Source organism: Apium graveolens, chromosome 5 (assembly GCF_009905375.1).
Source record: "Apium graveolens cultivar Ventura chromosome 5, ASM990537v1, whole genome shotgun sequence".
Classification (NCBI taxonomy): Eukaryota; Viridiplantae; Streptophyta; class Magnoliopsida; order Apiales; family Apiaceae; genus Apium; species Apium graveolens.
In genome coordinates, this window is record NC_133651.1 from 222,181,150 (window position 1) to 222,194,714 (window position 13,565).

Below are 13,565 nucleotides of genomic sequence, written 5' to 3' on the forward strand. Positions count from 1 at the left end.
AAATAACATTAGTACAGGCTCCAGTGCCGCAGGAATCAGCAACATCTTCCGACATCGACTGAAAAAAATATTAAAAGGAAGAATTATGCATTAACCCAGAGGAATCCATATATTCATGGAAGAATAGAAAACAATACCCGTGTACTAGAATATAGTTTGATCAACTAAATTATAACAACCATCAAAAATCAAAAAATTTAACAACAATGTAGCTCATCATTTAAACTGGAGACAGAAACAAAAATGATACCTTTATTTTATTCCTTTCCTCAACATTTTTTTTTCTTAGATTTCCAATTCTGTAAACCTATCAACAATTTTCTTTTCTTTAAGCTCAAGTTCATTTATACGTTATGTAATAAAAAAATTACTAAATCCCATTTTCCTCATCTTTTCTTCAATTTCCTTTTACTTCTTTTTTTATCAAGAATTTCCTTCGACTTCTATTTACATATAACTTCATTTGTCTCAGTCATTTTTCTATCAAATTATTAGTTAAGAGGTTGTTATTTTAATTATGTTTATTACTTCTTTATTATTTAATCATATTTTTGTTAGTGTGTGCAATCAAATTATTTAAATATTAGGTAAGTTAGAAAATTATACATCAACGTATGTTTAATTGACAACATACAAACACTATAATAAGACTTGGAATAGAAATTTACCCATATATTATGGTATTTCAGCAACATCTTCGATTATTGGTGCTTCAATCACCGAAATTTCAACTCTTTTGTCCAACACTTGCCTCCAATAATTGGAATTTCATTCCAACTTATTGTTATCAAATTATCATCAATAACTACTCACATACAATTTCGCATTTACTTACATATGTGAAAAGTTCACGGGTTTCGATTTGGGGATGGAAATGAGAGAGTCGCGGGGGTTCAATTAAGTTTCTTTCTTTTATTTTTCATTATGGTTTTTAGTTTTGGTTCATAATACTTTTTTTTTGTTTTTAATTAGTAATTAACTAAAATACACTCAATTCCGTTAATGTTAACAGCACAGTTGGATGAAAAAGCGTTAAAAGGGTAGTAAATAAAAGCGAAATTATTTGTTGGAGTGCAAACTGACAGAAAAAATTATATAGGTCCAAATCGAAAAAATGAAAATAAAAATAGGTTACAAACTGTCAATTACTCAATAAGAATTGTAGATAATAATAATGGATTATACAAGAATGTGCACGATTATGGTGTAAAAAATATGTGCAAGATTCATTTATCTATTCAATTTCACTTTATCCTCGCTCAATTAGGTATTATACGAAGAACCCTGATGAATAGATACTTAAATACATATTTAATAGAGCGCGTAACATGTATATTTTTTATTTATTTAAAAAAATTAAAAATACTTAAATATCATTTTTTTTTGGACACGCATAAGTGACATGTGTGTTCTTTTTAATTTTTTCAAAATTCATGTGGATAAGTTACATGTGCAGTATTTTGATAATTTTTTCAACTCAATTCATGTAAAACATAAAAAAAAATATACTATCAAAATTAAATATTAGAACTGTATAACGAATTTAATAATATAATTAATTTTAATTTTTAGGCTCCAGTTCAATTCTCTCCAACTACATGACTATTTAAATTATTTAGTTTCATTTTATAGATTCATCCCAATTTCACCTCTGATTTCCAATAACTATATAATAATAATAATTAAATTAAAGTTATTACTTTTTTTGAAAATAAATTAGATTTATTACTGATAATTAAGTACTAGGTCCATGATTCCTGACTAATAATATAATTAATTAAAATTTTAATCTCGGGCGCACCTATATGTTAAAAATATAATTTTTAACAGATGACAAAATAACATTTCGTAATCAATAGTGGAAGTACAACTTTCAAGGGGAATTGCATCAGTACTCTGTTCTCTGTCTTCACAAAAAATAAATACAGAAAGAAGCAGTTGATGCATCTGCACAAAGCTAACGAATGTTACGAATCTTCATTTATGAACAGGATACAAGAATGCAAGTTTACAACACGAAGGCAAATTTGGGGTGCATTGCCTTGCCGTATAATATGTAGTGTTTAACTTTCTAAAGAATTCTTGAATGTAGATGTCCGTAAATGGAAAAAGATAACATCTTGGCCTGAACTGCAGCTAGCTACGATATGTACTTGATCAATCCCTCCAGACTCTGTCAAATATGAGAACCGTCTATTAGTAACATTATCCGGTACTTGAGGAACATAAGTTGGACTTGCTAGGAGATTGAGTTAATGTGAGTACTGTTTACTGAAGAAACGAATTTGCATAACTGACGTACAATGGAACAGTTGGCATTTGTTGATTCATACCTTTATGCATCCAGCTAAATCATCATCTTTTGTTCTGATGTGAATCTGTGAATACATAGAGCAATATATTGGTAAATTAAAACAAAAGCTAAGCAGTTTCGTGTTTGCAGTAACATTAAAAAGGATCTGTAAAATATATTTCGGAGAATTTTACAGGATCAAGTGGTGGATATATGATAGGATGCAAGTCAAAATGCTTATGTTGTGTTTGTTAAGAGTAATTGGAATGGAATGAGTCAATTTAAAAAGAAACAATAGATGGTAGTAGGGGACACTTAGAAAAAAAAAGTAGGCACAAATCTTTTACGATAAGATTTGGGAAGAAAATGGGCATGAGGGAGAATGGAGAATTCCTTTACAAATTGGGTGGTTTGACATCTAGTTAAGGTTAATGAGAATGGAATGGTGGAAGGAATGACAATTTTAAACATATAACTCTATTATGGTTCAAATTTCATTCTATTCCCCCTAGTTTCTTTTCATCCCAACCAAACACAACATTATAGTCCACAACAAATTGCTAGGCAAATTGCATAAATTAAATATGAGTATAACAGTCATCAATACATTGACATTAGGATAAGACTTAAGAGGAAGTTAAATTGATGCTTTGTGTTCAATGCGCACCTCTTTGACTCGGTGACAGGCAGCATCTTGATTGACCACCCTAGAAGCAAGACTCACTAGGCCAGCTGCTACAGTTGAAGGCCAATAGCACAGCTGTTCAAAGCCCAGCAAAGCCAGCATTGCAATATTTTTTGCTGTATCCTCCACCTCTTCATTAGCTCCAGCAGCTTTTAGGTAGAACCTACTCCATTCCAAAGATATATTTGAAATAGATAAGTTGCTCAAGTATAATACTAGTTTGTTAATTTCAAGACCCAATGGTCTAAAGTGAATTATGAGGAGATTTAAACTTTCAATTTGCACGTTATAAGGGCATGATTAGATGAAACGCACCACAAGAAGTTGTACATGGTGGGCATATAACACTGGAAATTAAGGACTTCTTGCACCAGCCATTCCATTGCTACCACTTCACTTCTACTATATGCAGTGCTTCCAACATAGAACATCCTTTGACGAACACTGTAAACATGGAACAGTCAAGTTTATACTTAATAAAAAAACATACAACAAGAAGCCATAAGCAGCACGAAAATTAGCAGGTTTACTCGAGCATTTAAAGCAGTACCGCAAAATTTTCCATATTTCCATATTTGTAAGGAAAAAATTTTATCTGCAAGCCTCAATGAAGTACAGGTGTTAACAGTTTCCAGCATGCTAAGTCAGAGTCTTGTTAATTTATTATTGCAGTTGATAGCTCTGTTGTAGTAGACATGTCTGATGTAACTGTGTCATTTTACTAGGAAAGCAATAAATGTGAATGTGAAGTGCGAGACTGCAAGGAGTTCGCCATCATGCTATGTATAGTAGATCGATATTTAACTTTATTTCAAAGTGTAGAAAATACAAGGTCTGTATAGAATGCTCATGCTCTCATTCTCTTCAATTCATTAAGCATGCTTAGCAATGCAGATAATTCTTATTTCAGAGATTGTGAAATTCACTTTTCTCCACACTGTAAAAAGCTTTAAACAATTAAAACTTAATCTAACAATGAGAATACAGGAGGTAGATTTGACCTATTATAGGGCTGATTTTCTTCAATTCTTGTTGCGAGTGTGAGAGAGGCTATTCCAGCAATTTGAAGACACTTCTGGTTTTTAAAGTATCCTTTACTCAAAAATCGATCATAGAGGCTCACGCCAAGGAACATAGTTTCCTTATGGAGCTCTTTGCTAGAAGATTGCTGTTTCATAAAAGCATATGGTCAATTTAAGTATGCAAAGCAGTATAGCACAATATGCTAAATACTAATATCAAATCTAACCATGGTTCAAAACCGCTACTTCTGATTAGGAAATAACAGAATGACGATATACTTCAAACAATAATACTATATTCAGATACAAAAGTCAAGTAACTGGTGTAAATTATGGCTCAAGAAGATGCATCAAAGTAAACATAACATCAGATACAGAATATTTATAAATAATTTTTCAGGAAAGGGACATGTAAACAAGTTTTGTCACTTATCCACAAAGCACCTAGTCAAAAATTACAAACAACATTGTTACTCTGCCCTGTCTACTAGTGCAATATACTAAACTTGAAAACGGCCAAAAGACCAAAACATTTAACAAACGGATTTCTGAGGCTTGTGATGCACATCAAAATTAAAAGAGCAGTCTAACTTGTGCATCTAACAATAACAAGTACAGAACAATATAACTTATAAGTTTAAAATTAATTCAAATGAAGTGTCACCTTGCATTTGCAGTGCAATGATATTGTATATGTTGACAGAATTCAAAATTCTAAGCATGGAGATGACATGGCAAAATATATAAAATACAAGATACAGAAAATGCATGGCAGGATATGATATATGAATTGCTGATGCGGTGAAGAAATACCTACCTCCATTATCCAGTGTACCATATGAAGACGTTGTTGAATGACGAGGTTACCATAATCAGTGATGGAACAGTATTCCTCTGTGTAGTCGCGGATATACTGTTGCTTCCTCTCTCTGCTTCTGATCAACTCATAGCTCTTTTCGTGTTCCTCGTCTTCAAATCTCATCAGCTTCAATTTCAAGTCACAAAAGTATATTCAATCAGTAACGAAACTTGATGCAGTTAAGTAACACAATCACAAAAATAAACATACAGATAATGCTAATCAAATCAGCAACTCATATCTCAAAGTACTAGGCAAAAAAAACTCAAAGCGCTTGAAGTAATAAATTTACATGATCATCAATCTTATATTAAAACTTAAGAAATTCTTCCTACATTCAAATACAGATAATGCCTATCTAATCCGTAATTCGTAACTCGAAGCATTTAATGTATATCCACATAATAATTAAGCTCTAACGAAAGCATTCCAAATCAAAAATCATACTATACTCATGCATACATACATTTAAAACTAAATAATTACAAAATTTAAATAAATGAAACAGAAATTCGAGACAGAGCTTACTATAAATTCATCGGGAGAACACGATTTCGAAACTGAAGCAGATGATCTACAGAACTGCTGCCTAAATTGAAGTAACAACTGATACGTAGGCGATGAACTAGTCTCAGACTTCTCCGAAAACTGACTTCCAGATTCACACCAATCAGACGAGATATAATCCTCGAAATCGAATTCCGAAGTAACATCTTCATAAACATCACTGTAACTTGCAGAAGAGTACTCGTACTCATTATCACCGCCTTCTTCTAAATGCTCCGAACATATCAGATCAAACTCCTTCCCAATCACCTTCGGAAACAGCTCCGAATTCGATTCGCAATTCGACACCGTATCAACATTTCTCGAAACTTCAGAAAATTCATCTCTGTTTTCGCCTATTTTGATCGTTTTACCTCCAAATTTCACTTCCAAAACCGATTCTAACCCCGAAACAACTTCATTCTGATTATTCTCCACTGATTTCTCATTTTCTCCATCGAACTTCAAATTTCGAGCAATTTCATTCGAATTTTGAACAGTTTTGCCAACTCTGAGCTTAAACTTCGCAATTCTCTCCTTCGAATCAACTCCAGGACACGATTCGACGCACGAACTCTCCGAAACTTCCGGATTCACATTCTCCTTACCTAATTTCCTGTAATACGACCTCGTAATCCTTCGTAACTCATCGTCGCAACCTACTTTCACAATCTCACCTACAGCGTCCTCAAAGCTTCGCTTCTTCAACGCCGATCGATTCACCGAGACTTTGCTTGAAACGCACGAAACCTCAACTTCATCCTCTTCACTAAACTGCTTCACTTGCTTAGCAGCAGCGTAATCGACCTTGATCGGAGTGAATTTCGTCCGTTTCCGACGCGGAATCTTCGATCGGAGCTTCATGATCATGATGAAAATCAGTTATGAAATTCAAAAATTGAAACAGTTTTGAGAAATGTGTGTGCGTTTTGAGTTGAAGCTAGTGTGTGTGTGTTTGTATGTATAGGTGTAACTTGTAAGTATATGTGTGTGTGTTTTGAAGCGGTTGAGGAGGTTGAAAAATGAGTGGGGGCCTCGTGCAAGTGGGTGTGGCGGTTTATATAGTAACGGGAGAAGACACGTTGGGGCACTTCCGTCATCGTGGCGTCAGAGTTTGTACAAATTGGGGTACTACCGTACTAGTAGGGGTGATGTGTTTATGCGGCGTCGCGGTTCCGCTTTTTAACGCCGTTAAATTAAATTGGATTCCTCGTGGTTCGTGATGCGTGTGATTTTTGTTAATTTTTAGACGCTTTGTACTTATAATTTTGGGGCAAATTTTTTAAATGAATGGAGCTGAGATATTTGAGAGTTAAAATTGAGAAAATACATTTGTATAGTAGCATGATGGCCTATAATGTAGGCCGTAAATGTGATAGTAATGGATGGAATGATGGTTGATAATGATATACGTGCACATAATTTGCATGAGAGAGTAATTTCGCAACATCCCTAGTTAGTAGGACTGAGTAGTCAGTTATTCACTAGCCGAACCAAAATATAATTTGGTTACCGAATATTAAATAAGGGTAAAAATCATAACCGAATAATAAACTGAAATAATTTCGGTTATTTATCGAACCGAAATAATTATTTCGGTTAAAACCGAAAACCGAATTAAAAAATCGAATTAGGAATTTTTTTAAAAATTTTAATAATAAAATATTTAATAAATTACAACAAATATTAATAATCGTACAACAATTAACTTATATTCTTAGCTCGACTTTCATGCACCTGAATATTACGGTGTGCTGTCATGATTACAATAAAAGTACTTCTAATTAGTTAGTTTATTTTTTTATTTTAGCAACTAAATTGAAAATTATGAAAACTAAATACATTAAAATCTAAATTAGGCAAATAGAAATTAAATATAATAAATAAAAAGAGAGTAAAAGTGAAGTTGGGAACAGAGAATTGATAATTCAAGTGGAAAAAAAAGAAAGGAGCTAGGTAAAAATAAGTAATATATAAATAAATATATTTATGTATATATTAATATATATATTTTTTTTTATTATATTTCGGTAATTTCGATAATTCGGGTATTTCGGTAAAAAAACCGAAAAAACCGAAATACCGAATAACGTAAAAAATCAGAACCGAATTAAAAACCGAATTATTTAGGTTCGGTAACCGAACCGAATTATTTCGGTTATTTCGGTTCGATATTCGGTTAACCGAACCAAATGCTCACCCCTAGTAAAGAGTATGGAAAATTTATAGGAATGGAGTTTTGTTTTGAGGCATCATGATGATTTCTTTACATTAACATGTAAGAGAGATAAGTTTTACATATACCACATTTTTATCGGAGATCTCGAAAATCATCTATATTCTGCAATTAAAATATTATGAAATATTTATTTTATGAAATATATTTTATAAATATCACTAATTTATTAAAATTGTTGAAGACCGTTTAAGTTCAATAAGTATAATGTGTATGTTCTAATGTGTATGTTCTGTAATTTGAATAAATGTTTTACAAACTAAACATGTTTCGGAGAATAAATTTTTTTCTGATGTTCTACATGCGGTACATGTATGATATTCAAGATTTTGAATAAAATAATGATATTTGTAGAATATTATTCACAAAATAATACGTTTTGCAATATTTTTATGCAAGATTTTAGTTGCTGAACATAAATGATCTCCGTGGTCTCCAACAAACATGCGGTCTTCATAAAACTTGACTCTAGCAGGTAAATGTAAATATAAATATGAAAATATGTAAAATTGGGCAAGTTTCCAAAGCAAAATTAAGATCAAGTAGGTGGGGTTTCTTATTTTCTTGGTTTCGAAGTTTGAGTTCATACTTCATAACTCACGTAAGGATTTGTTTTTGTAATATATTATAACGATTTTTCTGTATTGTGCCCATGTATATACAATAAGTACAATTTTTTATAATTTTAAATTATTTTGCTCATGTATACACAATACGCACAATTTTTTATAATTTTAAATTATTTTGATTCGCCAATACTTGTTAATAATGGTGAACCCCTGCATTCACAACAACTCAACCAATTAAAACACTTCAAATTTTATATATTTTAGTGTTTAGTATTTGTCCATGAGCACACACTATACAAGCCCATATTATAATTATAATTTTTATTTTATATTATAATTATAATATTAATGATTTACTTTTATTATTATTAGTAAATAAATATTATATTCTAAAATCTCAATATAATCATACAAGTAATTGTCAGTTCAGGTCATCTCTTCTCTTCATCTAAAATGTATAATTTTTTATAGGCATCACAAATTAAAATTATTTAGCACTAGACACTACAACAAAAATCACTAAAATCCACCTCCAAAAAATGGTGGAATTTAGCTGTAATCGACCATACTTGATGGATTTTAATATAAAATCGTGTTGGATATATTTGAGATGTCATGTCTAATATGTTTCATATTTAGTTTTCAGATCTTAACAAACAAGAAATATCAGTTCTTACCGGAATCAGTACTTACTAGAAGTCAGGACTTAATGTCATATCAGGACTTAAGGTCATATCAGAACTTAAGTACGGGAGAACTTACAGTTAAGGAAGGAAACTGGTTAACAGTAGAAGATCGAGACTAATACAGAAGATGATATGCAAGGAAAGAGTTAGATGACTAGAAGAATTATATAAGATATCTGATTGATATATTTTAGGAGACATAATTATATTCCATATCAATTAGAAGTTATCTTGTAACTGTGTACTATATAAACACAGACATAAGATTACACTATATGTGTTATCATTATCGAGAAGATCATACATTGTAACCTAGCAGCTCTCGTGATATTTGTTCATCACTGAGAGAGAATAGTTCCATTGTAACAGAGTTTATTATATCGAATACATCTATTTTCTGTTACTTGTGTTCTAAATCGATTTGATTGTATTAAATACTGTATTCAACCCCCTTCTACAGTGTTGTGTGACCTAACAAGTGGTATCAGAGCCTATCTGTTAACACACATATAGTAAAGATCCAAAACAATCGTGTATGAAGAAGCAGAAAATCCAACCAAGCCCGCCAAAACTGAAGAAACTCCAAAGACTCAAACCCACAGTCGATATGAGACTATTAGGGTTCCCATGATGAGACCTTCTGAGTATCCCATATGAAAAGTGAAGATGACTATATTTCTGGGAGCTACAGATCCAGAATATCTTGACAGAATTAATAAAGGACCACATAAGCCAACCAAGCTCTCTGTTGTAGTTGTAGATCAGCCAGCAAAGACCGTACCAAAGGAGAAAAATGAGTATACAGCTGAAGATATCTCATCTATTGCCAAGGATGCAAAGGTAAGGCATTTGCTGCATAGTGCCATTGATAATGTCATGTCAAACTGGATAATTCACTGCAAGACTACAAAGGAGATATGGGATGCCTTGGAGACAAGATGCCAGGGAACTGATGCAATCAAGAAGAACAACAGGATTATACTCACTCAAGAGTTTGAGCACTTTGACTCAAAACCTGATGAGTCATTAACTGGTTTATATGACAGATTTGTCAAACTCTTGAATGATCTGTCACTGGTGGATAAGGAATATGATCTTGAAGATTCAAATCTTAAATTCCTTTTAGCTCTTCCTGAAAGTTGGGATTTGAAGTCAACTACTATAAAAGACAACTATGCTCTTGATGAAACTACTCTTGATAAAATTTATGGTATGCTCAAGACTCATGAACTTAAGATGGATCAAAGAAGCAAGAGACATGGGAGAAAGTCAAGGACAGTTGCTCTTAAGGCTGAGGAGGAATTCCCCAAAGTGGCTGCCTCAATGAAAGGCAAAGGAAAGGCTCTCATCATAAAGTCTGATTCAGAATCATCAAGTACTGATGATGATAATTCAGAAACTGAAAGTCTACTTGAAGTAGATGCTGATGAAGAGATGATGAAATTGTGTTCTCTTATGGTGAAGGGTATCACAAAGAGAGCCTACAGGAAATTTAGAAGGGGAAAAAAGTTTCCCAGAAAAGTGGAAGTTCTGATAAGAAGGGATTCAGAAAATCTGAAGGCAGAGTAGGAAAGTTTGACAGAGGAGATTACTCGAATGTCAAATGCTACAACTGTGGTGAGAAAGGCCACATATCTCCTGACTACAAGAAAGGAAAGAGTGATAAAGGCAAGGCTCTTGTCACAAAGAAGAAAAGCTGGATAGACACTTCAGATTCTGAAGATGAGGAGAACTATGCCTTGATGGAAAATGCTGATAGCAGTTCAAATGCTGCTGAATTAAAGGGTTACAGGAAGAACATCCTAATTCTGGACAATGGATGTTCAGGACATATGACTGGAAATAAAGCCCTGCTATCAGACTTTGTGGAGAAAGCTGGCCCAGGAGTATCTTATGGAGATGGCAACATGGGAAAAACTCTGGGATATGGCAAGATCAATCTTGGGAATGTCATCATTGAAGCAGTAGCTCTTGTCTCAGGACTTAAATACAATCTATTGAGTATAAGTCAAATCTGTGACAGAGGTTATCATGTGGATTTCTTTGAAGAACACTGTAAAGTTATAAGCAATTCTACAGGAAAAGTGGTTCTGAAAGGTTACATGCATGGTAACATTTATGAAGCCAGACTTTCAACAAGTACTGATAGTTCTGCAATCTGTCTGTTGAGTAGAGCATCAATTGAAGAAAGCTGAAATTGGCACAAGAAACTCTCTCATTTAAATTTCAACAATATAAATGAGCTTGTAAAGAAAGATCTTGTGAGAGGACTACCAAAGTCAGTTTTTGCTCCTAATGGCCTTTGTGATTCATGTCAAAAGGCAAAACAAAGAAAATCTTCTTTCAAGAGCAAAACTGAGTCATCAATTCTTGAGCCTTATCACCTACTGCATGTTGATCTATTTGGTCCAGTCAATGTCATGTCTATTACAAAGAAGAAATATGCTATGGTTATAGTGGATGAGTTCACAAGGTACACTTGGGTGTACTTTTTGCACAAGAAGAATGAAACTGCATTTACTCTAACTGATCATGTCAGACAGCTGGATAAATTGATCAAAGATTCTGTTAAAATAATAAGGAGTGATAATGGCACTGAATTCAAGAATTCAATCATGGAAGAGTTCTGCAAAGAACATGAAATCAAACAGGAATTTTCTGCACCTGAAACTCAACAGTAAAATGGAGTTGTAGAAAGAAAGAACATGACTCTCATTGAAGCTGCACGAACTATGCTTGATGAAGCAAAGCTGCCAACCTATTTTTGGGATGAAGCTGTGCAGACTGCTTGTTTTACACAGAATGCTACACTCATAAACAAGCATGGAAAAATACCATATGAGATGGTGAAGAAAAAGAAGCCAAATCTGAAATACTTTCATGTATTTGGTTGCAAGTATTTTTTTCTTAAGACTCATCCCGAGCAGTAGTCAAAATTTGATCTAAAAGATGATGAAGGAATTTTTGTTGGATATCCACTTTCCACAAAAGCCTTCAGAGTCTACAATTTAAGAACAAGGATTGTCATGAAATCTATCAATGTCTCTTTTGATGATAAGAAGATTACTGGACTTGAAGATTATAATATCATGATCAGCTGAGATTTGAGAATAAAGATTTAAATTCTGATGACTTAAATCCTGATCCTGTAAGTTCTGACGGTTTAAGTTCCGATGTCATTGAAACTGTGGTAACAACTCCAAAGGAAAATGCACCTGTCCAGGGGGATCAAGCTAAAGATCCTACCATATCTCAAGACTCTCGAGAAGCATCAGAACCTGTCACTGGCTCTTCATGTTCTGATTCATCTAGTTCTGATGAGCCAAATTATGATAATTTTGGAAACTCTGATTCTTCAACTCCTAAAAAATCAAACTCAAATTCTGAAGTCTTGGAGAGCATAACTACAGGGGGAGCATCAGAAAATGCTGATGAAGACAACATGGATCATGGGGGAGGATCCAGTTCTAGAGATCAACTTCCATCTGCAAGGAAGTGGACTAAATCACGCACACCTGATTTAATCATCGTAGATCCTAAAGTAGGTGTCAGAACTAGAACTGCAACTTCAAATGAATGTCTCTATCATTCCTTTCTATCTCAGACTGAACCAAAGAAAGTGGAAGAAGCTCTTCAAGATGCTGATTGGGTGCAAGCAATGCAGGAAGAGTTAAATGAATTTGAAAGAAATAAAGTCTGGACCCTAGTGCCAAGACCAAAGAACAGATCTGTTGTGGGCACAAAATGGGTGTTCAGAAATAAAACTGACAGTGATGGCATAATTACAAAGAATAAAGCAAGGCTGGTTGCTAAAGGCTACTCTCAACATGAGGGTATTGATTATGATGAAACATCAGTTGCTAGATTAGAAGCCATAAGGATCTTTTTGGCTTATGCTGCTCACAAAAAGTTCAAAGTCTTTCAAATGGATGTGAAAAGTGCTTTTCTCAATGGAGAATTGGAAGAAGAGGTATATGTTGAACAACCTCCAGGCTTTGTAGATCCTAAATTTTCCAATCATGTCTATAGGCTTGACAAAGCACTTTATGGCCTTAAGCAAGCTCCAAGAGCATGGTATGAGACTTTAGCTCAATTCCTTCTGGAAATTGGATTTCACAGAGGCACAATTGACAAGACATTATTCTACCTCAACCATGGAAAGGACTTACTTTTGGTACATATATATGTTGATGATATCATATTTGGTTCTACAAATGCCAAACTCTGTGAGAGGTTTGCAAAGCTAATGCAGTCAAGATATCAAATGAGTATGATGGGAGAACTCAGCTATTTTCTGGGCCTTCAAGTCAAGTATAATGAAGAAGGCACTTTTATCTGTCAATCCAAGTACACCAGAAATTTACTGAAGAAATTTGGAATGCAAGGTTATTCAACTGCATCCACTCTCATGGCCACTGCAACCAAGTTAGATAAGGATACTGGTAAATCAGTAGATATTACTAACTACAGAGGTATGATTGGCTCTTTACTCTATTTAACTGCAATTAGACCTGATATCATGTATGCTACCTGTCTTTGTGCAAGATTTCAGGATGATCTAAGAGAACCTCACTTAATAGCTGTGAAAAGAATTTTCAAGTACCACAAGGGTACAACTGATTTAGGATTGTGGTATCCTAGGGAATCAGATTTTAAGCTAATAGGTTAC

At 33.6% G+C, this 13,565-nt stretch overlaps 1 protein-coding gene across 1 annotated transcript; it reads right to left on the reverse strand.

Annotated features, from left to right (window-relative positions):
• Positions 1–1,958: 1,958 nt before the first annotated feature.
• LOC141661618 (cyclin-SDS) lies at positions 1,959–6,508 on the reverse strand. The gene is made up of 7 exons (XM_074468624.1): positions 5,388–6,508; positions 4,818–4,985; positions 3,980–4,146; positions 3,294–3,422; positions 2,961–3,141; positions 2,334–2,378; positions 1,959–2,173 (listed from the first exon to the last, which is right to left on the reverse strand). The coding sequence occupies exons 1-7, from the start codon at positions 6,273–6,275 to the stop codon at positions 2,141–2,143; spliced, it is 1,611 nt and encodes a 536-aa protein (XP_074324725.1). The 5' UTR covers positions 6,276–6,508; the 3' UTR covers positions 1,959–2,140.
• Between the last annotated feature and the right edge of the window lie 7,057 nt (positions 6,509–13,565).